Source organism: Perna viridis, chromosome 4 (assembly GCF_037379345.1).
Source record: "Perna viridis isolate PV_CMFRI_1.1 ecotype Kerala chromosome 4, ASM3737934v1, whole genome shotgun sequence".
NCBI classification, from domain to species: Eukaryota; Metazoa; Mollusca; class Bivalvia; order Mytilida; family Mytilidae; genus Perna; species Perna viridis.
The window spans coordinates 35,386,156-35,398,002 of record NC_142448.1 but is presented as its reverse complement, the minus strand read 5'-3'; the positions used below and the strand labels follow the sequence as shown (position 1 = coordinate 35,398,002).

The 11,847-nt window shown below is 33.7% G+C and overlaps 2 protein-coding genes across 3 annotated transcripts; both read left to right on the top strand.

Annotated features, from left to right (window-relative positions):
• The first annotated feature begins 3,834 nt into the window (after window positions 1-3,834).
• LOC148619891 (uncharacterized) lies at window positions 3,835-5,813 on the top strand. The gene is made up of 3 exons (XM_088580284.1): window positions 3,835-4,212; window positions 4,600-4,671; window positions 4,928-5,813. The coding sequence occupies exons 1-3, from the start codon at window positions 3,954-3,956 to the stop codon at window positions 5,173-5,175; spliced, it is 579 nt and encodes a 192-aa protein (XP_088436410.1). The 5' UTR covers window positions 3,835-3,953; the 3' UTR covers window positions 5,176-5,813.
• Window positions 5,814-6,181: 368 nt separating this feature from the next.
• LOC148619890 (uncharacterized) lies at window positions 6,182-7,925 on the top strand. Of its 2 annotated transcripts, none has more exons than XM_088576968.1 (3): window positions 6,182-6,456; window positions 6,924-6,995; window positions 7,239-7,925. In XM_088576968.1, exons 1-3 carry the CDS (start codon window positions 6,297-6,299, stop codon window positions 7,484-7,486), a joined length of 480 nt encoding a protein of 159 aa, XP_088433094.1. In that variant the 5' UTR covers window positions 6,182-6,296; the 3' UTR covers window positions 7,487-7,925. The 2 variants fall into 2 exon arrangements, with proteins under 2 accessions (XP_088433094.1, XP_088433093.1); XM_088576967.1 differs by having other exon boundaries at window positions 6,191-6,555.
• The last annotated feature ends 3,922 nt before the right edge of the window (window positions 7,926-11,847 follow it).

Here is an 11,847-nt window from a genome sequence, read left to right as displayed (position 1 = left end):
CCAAGTTCACTTCTATATCTTGTTAAGAAACAGTTATGGAACACTTAATCAGTCTTAGATTCACATTTGGTTATAGCACTTTTGAATAAAAAAAAATATATAGTGTGTGAAATTTGCTCATTGCGGGAGTTATCTTTCTTGATTTGGTTTGATTTGGTTGATTATAGTGGGAGATGAATGTATGATTTTCTCAAAAGTGCAGATCTGAATACACAAAGGACTATTGTTATGTGAAAATGTAGCATATGTTAACTAGACAATCATTGTTTTTTGTTTGATGGGTTTTTTCTACACCATGAATCACCTCTACCATAGGCTGTGTCTGATTTTTGGATGGACTGGTACCTAAATGTTTAAACATAAAATATACAGCCTTTAAAATTTGTTCAAGAATATTATAAATCTAGGGAAGTGCTGGTTCTAGGGGTTTCAAACCCTATCCATTATTGTTATAAATTGTGTTAATTTTGTGAAAATTATGGGTACAAATGAACAAATAATAGGTTTTGCCCTCTTTTTTTTCTAAGCCCTGTTTCAAAATCTCTGGATATTTGCCTGCTTACCCAATATTAGAATTGGATTTATTGAGAAAACAAACCAGTTCCTTAATACATGTACATTGAAATCATTTCAATTTCCGAATTTACTTAATTTAAAAAGTAAACTCATTTAATATATTTGAGCAAAGAACTGTGTAACTACTCTCTATTACATATTTACTATGTTTAAAAGCAAAATAAAACATAGTAAGAAAAAAAACATGGACTAATAAACAACATATACATATACAAATAAAAATATACGCATAGAGCACAGATGCTATCCTAAAGTTCAATAAAAATAACCAGTCATTGGCGACAGGATGTTGATGTTAGCAAGAGGAAAGATGCTGCACAAATCAACAGGTGTGTTACCACCTATTATGCTAAAACTTCATACCAAATTAAAAAATACATGTATATCAAATGAAGATATCCAAGTTTTGGCTGTTGAGAGTTTCTTGGAAAAAATTAATTAAATACATACACCTGGAAAAAACAGCTGCTGTACAATGGAATTCAGAAACCGAGCACAATTCTGCTTTAATCAAGGGGTGATGTTACATTAACACCCAAACTCGTAGCCTTTTTGAATAATTTCACTGTTGTCCATATCCTACTAAATTTTGTCAGCCAAGTCTTTTAAAAGCGAAATCAAGGAAATCAGGATTAGAACGGTAATCAACAAGAACATAATCCCAAGAGAAAGACTTAAAGACTAAACAAGGAAAATAATATGAAATAACCAAAATAAACACGCACGGAAACCCACGGCTGAAAACACTTACTATATACAAGGAGTTTTATATCAGCCTATCATTTTTGTAGCTTTTATATTTAGAAGTTCAGAACGATTTTTTAGATTCAAATATAAATGTGATAACAGGTTAAAATAATGAGATTTAATTTTCAGTAGTAAATTATATGCTGTCATCGATCATGCTTTTTCAGAATATATTTTGAAATATATTATGCGAGAATTCATTTGCATGTGTAGTCTCGCGGTTTTTATTCACTTGTAGATTTTTGCCATTTATAATTAGAGCTAAGGAGACTATTTTGACAACGGATGTTAACACTATACGTGTATATATCATTCTCCCAGAAAAAAACAACAAAAAACAAAAAAGTAACAATACATGGAGCAAGCGCAGATAATTCCTCATTAAAGAGGCAATATTTGTTAAAATTGTACAAACACGATAGGAAGGAAAGTTTCATGCAACGCACTTGAAAGTCACTAGAATGGGAGGCGCGCATCTTCTGCAAAGCATGCTTTATAAGATTCTATGCTAATTTGTACTGGATCAAATATTCAAGCGATCTATCATTCGATCTGCGTCCTTCGTCCGTCGTCCCAATGTTTTTTTTACAACTAGTTCAACTAGACAAACGGTCCACTTGGGGTTCCATTTGACAAAACAACATGAAGTCCAGCCTAATTTTTATTTAAGCTTCTGACCAAGATTGGGAGATCACCGGGAGGGGTGAGAGGCCGGGGTCCTCTACAAGCTATCCATTTATATGGCTCAAGAGTAAAGTGATTTAGCAGGAGGCTACGGCTGCTCAAAGCTGCCATTGCAACCTTTTGTGGAAACACAGTAGGCGGAGCATTAGAGCTACACGTAGATATTGTGGCTCCTCACGGTGCAAACATATATTCTCCATTGCAAGTTATGCACCGGGGGGGGGGGTTGATGTCAAATAAGATTTGTTTTCGCTCAAGCGCAAATTTTATTTATATAGCAACAACCGAAATCAATATTTTAATTGAAAACCTGCCGTTTTAAGATATTAGGAAAAAATCCTAAAAAATTAGGATTATTTTTATGATTAAATGGATAAGTCTAAACTGCAAAAAATTCGTGATGTAGGGTCAATGAACTTTTGCATGATTAATTAATAGTCCATGATCAAAGGTTAAGCGTTCAAAAGTTGACTTGTCAAAAAAGAATGTATTATTTTTCAAGGTCTTTTTATTTTTATCTCCGATATTTTTAATTAAATCACAGCTATTTCGTTTTGATGACAAGCTTTTTTGGGCATGCGATTTTCTATGGGATGGCCTTGCTTATGAACATATCATTTGACTAACATAGTTGCAAAACATTTTTATAAGTACCAAAACAGTAGGTTTCTGAGATTTAAAAACGGTATATACATTCATGCTTGTATTTTAAATGAATTTTGTAATGAGTGGCGCTTCGGCTTCATAAAAATCATTTGTGTTCACAAAACATGTGTAGCTATTTATTTTATTTCTTTATCTATTTTTGTCATTATATGGTTTAAAAAATTATTAATATGATTTTTCTTTATTTATAATTGTTTGAAATGTTTACATCTCAGTGAATTAGAAATATGAATGATTCTGACAAGAACATATTTCAGTAGTTTTTAAGTGTTAGTTTTTGTAAGAATCGGGCAAAACGTGATTCTACATATTTTTGATATTTTGTTTAAATGTTATAGTAAATAGAAATTAACATGAGGCTTTTCATGTAACCATTGTTCTTAGGGGATAAAAATGATATAATTCAAAATTAAGGGAGATAACAAGGAACTAAAACACACACACACGTACAAGATATACAAAACAGTTAGGTAGTCAAATGGGCACAAAGTGTGCCCCTTGTTGAAATTCTGCATGTTTTGTAAGTTTGTAAACAATATAGAAACTGCAACTTGTACTTAGAACTTTATGTACATTGTGTGCTGTCACAATTGTACGGGAATTTCATTCCGATTCAGCGGATTTCTTTTGTCAGATTACGACCGCCCTAAAGCCAGAACACTCGCGTAAAATATAATGGTTTTGATAATTATCTCGATTATGTTTTTTAATCTGCACAGTGTTGACAAAAAGTATCCCGAACCTAGTTTTTGTTTTAGACCACTTGGCATTACAAGAACAGCTGATAGCATTAGTAGTGCAATGGGTTTCATCCCGACCCGAAGGTCGCTAAATCAGTGTTATTTTTTGTACATATGTTTCAAAAATGTCATATTTTTTTACATTTCATGTTATTATGAAGAAACTCTTCTTTTTGTTGCGTCATAAGACATGTTCTATGTCAGGTACTCAGCTAACCAATAATACTACCTACATTCTGAAGAGTTTTTTTTAGCCCTCACCCCTTGTGTTTTCCTGATGGTGAGATAGCCAAATATTAAGGTTTATATTACCGCTTCACACACAATACTTATTTTCTGAATCTTTCATTCATGAGTCTAAAGGTCTAACGACGGTTTTTGACTTCTGAATCTTTCATGAGTCGAAAAGGGTAATAAAGACGGCTTTTCGAGTACATTTCTCAATGACTCTGAAGATGCCACTTAGAATGACAGACAAACGTCACAGAGGAATGTTCAGTTGCCTATAGTAACGTCAGTCGTCCAAGATCTTCTGAAAAGATGGGCGGACGCCTAACTAAAGGGTTAAACTGTTGTGGATGTTTTAAGTCAAGGAACAAAGTAGCACCGGAGGGAGCCGATGAGAGAGAAAGTCATGAAACAGACGAAGAAAGAATTATAAATAATCTTCAATCCCTGGGGCTGATAAAGACCAAACCTGGTGGGTCGACATTTAATGTGGTTGATAACGTTGACAGACCCATTAGGCCTCCCAGAATACTTCCAGCAATTGCTGGACCATCAAGACAAGCCAGGAATAGTATGTACTTTATTATTTTTATAAAGAAACAAGAATTTCTATTTGCATCTAAAATCTTGGTTCTTCGATCACAAAAAAAAAGATTTGAAAGCCATTTGAACTGGGAATTAATCAGTTTCACTCCTAATTAATAGTTAGCTGTCAATTTAGACTACACACTTTGCGATTCCGGTGTCACAAAACCTGAGATGTAAAAGTAGTCTGAGAATTAACATCTTCACTCATTGTGCCGTCATAATATCCAAAGATTCTGGCATTACCATGGTTCCAAGTTAAGTTGATTACCAGAATATGATTATTTTAAGGTTTATTAAGCACCCATTGTCTTATTACCAAAAAGAATAATTATTAATTTGGATGATGCACTATATAATTTCTAATTTACAGAATCTATCTACACACGAGAGGAACACATGATGATGGCTGAGATAAGAAGAGATGAGGTTCTGCTGGAAAGAGGTAATACAATTCTTGATATTTTATTAACGAACCACACACTTACATGTATAATGATTACGTATAAATTCATTAACCAATAGTACAAAGTTTATTCATTTGTAAACATGACTGACGAACAGACAATTTAAAAGAGAATTATTATACTAGATTGAAAATGAGCACGCCACTACTGTCAAATAACAACCAATGCATAATGAGGATGTACTTAGTTGGGATTTTTTAGACTCTTAATTATTCTTTCAATTTTTTTATACAGGAAGAATGGGCAGAACATATAACGACAGAAGGAGAGCTGTGCTTGCAAGGAGAGATCAGAAAATACTAAAACGTATCAGAAAAACCGAAGAAAAACTAAAGAAAGATGAAGAGAGAATGAAAGAACTGATAAAGGAATGTGCAGGGGAGTGTGGAGAGACATCAAGAAGTACTGAAATTTCCAATGGAGGATCAAAAGAAACAGAATTTATCTCCGAGAAGCCAGACGATCCCGAAGAAGATATTTGAACTGCTAACCCATCATATTATTCTGTGTTGTTACTATTTAATATTTTTTTGTTTCATAATTAAAGAGGTTTCATTGTAATTGTTGAAAAGTGTTTATTTGTTTTACCTGTAAGTAGTCTTAGGAGTTTTTTTTATAGTTTTTTTTTTTTTTGCATCATTTAATTATTTAACAAAAAATCTAGTACCAACTACCGGTATTATAGATTTTATTTATGGGGCGTTATTTTGAGTACCAAAAAATGAATATAATTTAACAGAACAAACCAAACAAAAAACAAACAAAAAACAAAACAAAAAAATAAATAAATAAAACCAAAGCAAAACAAAACAAAATCATCTACACCACCAACAACAACAAGCAGACAAAAAAACTAACAAATATAAATAAAAAAACAAAAAAAGTCTGCCAAATATATACATGAAACAAAAGCCAAAAAGAGTATGCCCGAAGCAGCGCTGAGCTTGTCGTAAAAGGCGACTTTATAGTGCCCAGAACCATGGCCGGTAGCGAGGGTGCTCTGTCCAAGGAGCAAATGGGTTGTGTGCCCTATGTGCCCTATGTGGTAGAATGGGGTATTCCTAGCATGCTCCATGCTTAGGTCATTAGGCCATAATACGGAAAACCTGACCGCCAACCACAGTGGTGCAACCTGTTGGGAATGATGCCACGTTTCTAGCACGTTAAAGAACTCTGCTGTAGTATTTGATATTGGAGTCTGAACATTTGCACGCCTCCACAGGAGGCTAATTTGCCCGATTCTATCCCCTTTCCCAGTTTCCAGGTGGTACGCAGCTAATAAGTGATACTATACCTACAATATACAGAGTTTTTTAAGCCTTCACACCTTATGTTTTCCTTGTGCTAGATAGCCAAAGATTTAGGTTTATATTACCGCTTCACATTCAATATTTGATTTCTGAATCTTTCATTCATGAGTCTAAAGGTCTAACGACGGTTTTTGACTTCTGAATCTGTCGTGAGTCTAAAAGGGCAATAAAGACGGCTTTTCGAGTACATTTCTCAATGACTCTAAAGATGACACTGAGAATGACAGACAAACGTCACAGAGGAATGTTCAGTTGCCTATAGTAACGTCAGCCGTCCAAGATCTTCTGAAAAGATGGGCGGACGCCTAACTAAAGGGTTAAACTGTTGTGGATGTTTTAAGTCAAGGAACAAAGTAGCACCGGATGGAGCCGATGAGAGAGAAAGTCATGAAACAGACGAGGAAAGAATTATAAATAATCTTCAATCCCTGGGGCTGATAAAGACCAAGCCTGGTGGGTCGACGTTTAATGTGGTTGATAACGATGACAGACCCATTAGGCCTCCCAGAATACTTCCAGCAATTGCTGGACCATCAAGACAAGCCAGGAATAGTATGTACTTATTATTTTTATAAAGAAACAAGAATTTCTATTTGCATCTAAAATCTTGGTTCTTCGATCACAAAAAAAAGATTTGAAAGCGTTTTGAACTGGGAATTAATCTTTTTTCATTACTAATTAACTGTCAATTTAGTCGACACACTTTACGATTCCGGAGCCACATAACTTGAAAAAGAAATCTTAGATTTATGCTTACTGTGACGTCATAATATCAAAAGAATTTTTTAGCATTACCATGGTTCCAACTTAAGTTGATCCCAGAATATGTATTTTTCAAGGTTTATTAAGCATCCCTTGTCTAATTACCAAAAAAAAATATATTAATTTGTATGACGCACTATATAATTTTTAATCAACAGAATCTATCTACACACGAGAGGAACACATGATGATGGCCGAGATAAGGAGAGATGAGGTTATGTTGGAAAGAGGTAATACAATTCTTGATATTTTATAAACTAACCATACACTTACATGTATAATGATTACGTATAATTCATTAACCAATAGTAAAGCATCTATGCATTGGTAAACATGACAGACGAACAGACAGGTTGAAAGGGAATACTCGATTGAAAATCAACATGCCACTTCTTTGAAATAATAATAAATGCATAATGAGGATGTACTTAGTAGGGATTTTTTTAGACTCTTCTTTCAATCCTTTTATACAGGAAGAATGGGCAGAACATATGAAGACAGAAGGAGAGCTGTGCTTGCAAGGAGAAATCTGAAAATACTAAAACGTATCAGAAAAACCGAGGAAAAACTAAAGAAAGATGAAGAAAGAATGAAAGAACTGATAAAGGAATATGCAGGTGAGTGTGGAGAGGCATCAAGAAGTACTGAAATTTCCAATGGAGGATCAAAAGAAACAGAATTTATCTCCGAGAAGCCAGACGATCCCGAAGAAGATATCTGAACTGCTAACCCATCATATTATTCTGTGTTGTTACTTTTTATTTTTTGTTTTGTTTCATAATTAAAGAGGTTTTATTGTAATCGTTGAAAAGTGTTTATTTTTTTTTACCTATAAGTAATTTTGGGAGTTTATTGTATGTATTTATTGTTTTTTTTTTTTTTTTTATATTTGTTTGTATCCTTTAATTATTTAATAAAAAATCTGGTGCCAACAACCGGTATTACAGATTTTATTTAGGGGCGTTATTTCGACATCCTAACAAGTCAGTGTTTTGAGTCCACCTTCGCTCACTCAAACCCCTGACATCACTCATTCATATTTCGCGGGTATCGAGTACCAAAAGTGAAAAAAAATAATACCGGTATAGCAGAACAAACCAAACAATAAAATATATATACAAAACAAAACAGACCAATAATAATCACCACCAACACCAACAACAACAACAACAACAACAAGCAGACAAACACAATAACAAATGATTACATATGTATAAATAAAAGTAAAAAAAAAAAGATCCGCCAAATATTTACAGGAAAAAAGCCAAAATATCTTGCCCCGTACGGGTCCGGTTGTTTTAAAGAATATGCCCGAAGCACCTCTAAGCTTGTCATAAAAGGCGACTAAATAGTGCTCTAAACTATCGCCGGGGGCTAGGGCGCTCTGCCCAAGGAGCAACTGGGTTATGTGTCCAATGTGGTGGAATGGCGTACTCCTGGCATGCTACTTGCTTGGGTCGTCAGACCATAATACGGAAAATCTGATCGAAATCACCGTGGTGCAACGTTAAAGAACTCTGCTGTAGTATTTGATATAGGTTTCGGAACCTTCCAGTGTCAACTAAAAATTTGTGGACCACATTATCCTTGTCCCATTACATTGTTCATTTCATCATCATTTCATGTTCATTATTTCATCCACTTCATGTTCATCGCCCGGAAATAGCTAAAATATTGTCGCTTGGGAGTAAAACACCAATAATCATTCAACCAAAATATTTTCAAATCAAATTCTTTTTCTTAGGTGCTTTGTGGATTTCATCTTTATTAGGAACTATCCAATCTTAGCATGTAGTGATAATCATAACTCACTTTTTTGTGAGTGTCCACAAATATTACAATTAACCGCATTTTTTTTTATGTCTTGCTTTCCTTATATTCAGTTATTTTTTTATTGCCAGTGTCTCCGCGTACACAACTTGAGCGTAAGAGGCTCCACGAACACAACTAAAATACTGCAATTTCATTAGTCAAGAACATTTTCTTATGTATGTTGAGTGTTACACCCGTGATAGTAGTATATAAGATCATGTATTGCTGATTTAGGGCCCGGCTATTCGGTAACCTCCGTGAACCACGCTCCATAAATTGGAATTATAAGTTTAAAATTCTTAAGGGTGCCGTGAAGGACTATGTAAGAAAAAGGGATAAAATAAGAACTTGAAGACATTTATTCACTGTCAGAGTGGGTAAAGGCTGTGAGGTCTTCAATTCCGAAACGTATGAAAGTTCTAAGAAAGTCAATGAGTGTCAAAGCTACATCAGTTTTCAAAGACCCTGATGTAGCAACAACATTTTCTACTATACATGACAGATGTGTTATTGTATCAGCAGACAAAGCTCAAAACAACATTGTTTTGTCTTCAAAACACATTATATCCAACGATTATTATCAGAAGTAGACGTAGAAAATAATAGCAGCAATAAGACTTATACTGCTACCACACTCTCCAAAGAAGAGATAGTGGAAAATCATAAATCTATACTATCCTCTTTCAGTCTCTCTGCCAAAGACGATGATTGTGATCTACCATCTATGTACTGGATTCCTTAACTACACAGGAATCCAAACAATCAACGCTACATAGCTGGATCTGCAAAATGTACTATCAAACCGTTTTCAAAACTTATAACTTCAACCCTGAAAAATTCGAAATATCTTCTGAAAACCCTCAATTTAAGATTATTTTCAGAATACAATAGTATTGAAACCAATAATATTTCAACTCTTTATACTTCTATTCCCAATACTTGGTTAAAATCCCGTCTCCAAAACATTATACATCGCTGTTACTCCGGAAAATACGGTACAGCTAGATACAGATATGTAGTACTTGGTAGAGATTCTTCATATTTTGGAAAAAGCGAATCCAAATCATCTTCCAAACATACAGGAGAAGATGTTGTCAAAATGCTGGAATTTTGTGTCGACAACATATTTGTGCAGTGTGGTGGGGCGTTTTTTTATTCGACAAACGGTCGGCATTCCAATGGGAACAAATTGTACTCCTCTACTCACTTCACTCTTATGAGGCTGATTTTATAGCTGATCTAACCCCAAAATGGAACATCGTTTAGCCAGATCCTTTGATCTCAGATTCCGCTATATAGATGACGTATTATCGTTAAACAATTCTAGTTTCGGGAATTTTATGCACCGCATCTATCCCAAAAGAACTTAAGATAAAGGATAATACAGACACTCATGTTAAGTCCGCCTCATATATTGACCTACACTTAGAGACCGATGGTAAAGGAAAACTATTGACCAAACTACAAGTCATCACTACAGAAGTTGTATGGTCGTCATCATCCATCTGCTCATGTGAGAACATATATGTTGAAAGCGTCGTAGTTTTCCTTTAATTCATCTTTCGTCTACCCTGGACTTGAATTTTAATGAGCAGCTTGGCGGGTGTTTCTAGAAAAGCAGAGAACGCATATCAGTGGCGGATCTAGAAAAAAAATTTGGATGGTCCCAAATGAACGTCAATTGGCTTGATTTTTTTTCACCCCCGAGTCATTGCAAAATTTGAGTTCCCACTAACGGAGTGTTGTATGAGTCATCTATAATATAGTATCATGATTTCAATATAAAACTACACATTTAACAACAAACGGCAGGTTTTAACTACTTTTCCTTTGATTTTTGCATTGTTCGTGTTTGCGTAAGGAATAACTAGTATAATTTTAAATAGTTTCCATAACACCAAAACAATTGAGTGCCTTAAATTCTTTCTTTAAAAAATTGTGTTTTGTTTTGTTTTCGGTTTGTTTGTTTTCTTTTTCTTTCTTTCTTTCTTTCTTTTTTTGGTGGGGGGGGGGGGGGTCTTTGTCATTTTTCGAGAGATTCTTTGCAAGCTGGTCGCGTTCGGAATGAAATAGTTCTTTAGAGGCAAGCATTTTTAAAGTCTACTATAGAAATCCCCGGTATTTCTGCTCATCACTGAGTTGTTGTTTGCAAGCAAATAGTACCAACACCATATATATAGCAGGAATCTGCATTGATTGTTAAAATAATTTAATATTTTTTTAAAGTGTGGCTATGAATGGATAAGCGTCCTTGACATCTGTTAAATTCTAAAATTGTGACTTTTTCGGCTATTTTAAATACTAACACGACATCCTGTTCTTACTTGCTTTTGGAACCTTGATGACCTTAAAGTAACTGTCATAAAAATCATGTCATATTTTATTTTTGAGAGTTAAATACCAGGTAAACTATATTGATTTTGACACCTCGGGATATTGCAATCCAATCAAGTTTGATTAAATAATTAAATAATTATCACAGTATGGTGTCATCCTGGTTTGCCCACTGTTTCTGAATTGTAGTTATATATTTACCTGTATTTTACCTGTAAAATCTTGTAAAAAATCCTATAATTTACTATTGAATGAAGTGAAATATAAACATTTTAATAATAAATCTTTTGCAGACTCTTTAGAAATATGCTCGATTTTAATTTGTAAAATTTATACAATTTTGATGAAATACCTTAAAAATCCTAAAGTATGATTTTGATGAAATATTTTTGAATATGTTCTTGTTTTATTATGATCTATATATATTGTAGTGCTTCATATATTTTGTTTTTAACATATGTATCTTTAATTTTGTTTCCATAATATAAATATGCATTATATGTGCTATTATATGTCTGATATGCAATATATTAGTAAAGATTACTTTCAATGTTGTTGCAGTCAAAATCAATTGTTAAAATTAATTGTAATTGACTTCAAATGAATTAAATATTAAAGTATATAAAGATATGTTATTCATCTTTTATATATATATATATATTTATACATTAATAATAAACTATACAGTTAAACAAAAAATCCTCTATATACATATACAAAGAAACAAACATATATAACACCTTTCTATTTAGAACAGACTATAAAATTTTATGGTCAGTAAACCCTTTGTCTTTTTTGTTTATTTAACTAATTGGTAATTGGTATAATTAAATGTGGGCAAACCAGGATTAAACCCACAGTATTTTGGGAAAATGACTTGACCACCCCCCCGGATCCGCCATGCAGGCTAAAAACCACTAATTCCACTTCCCATAG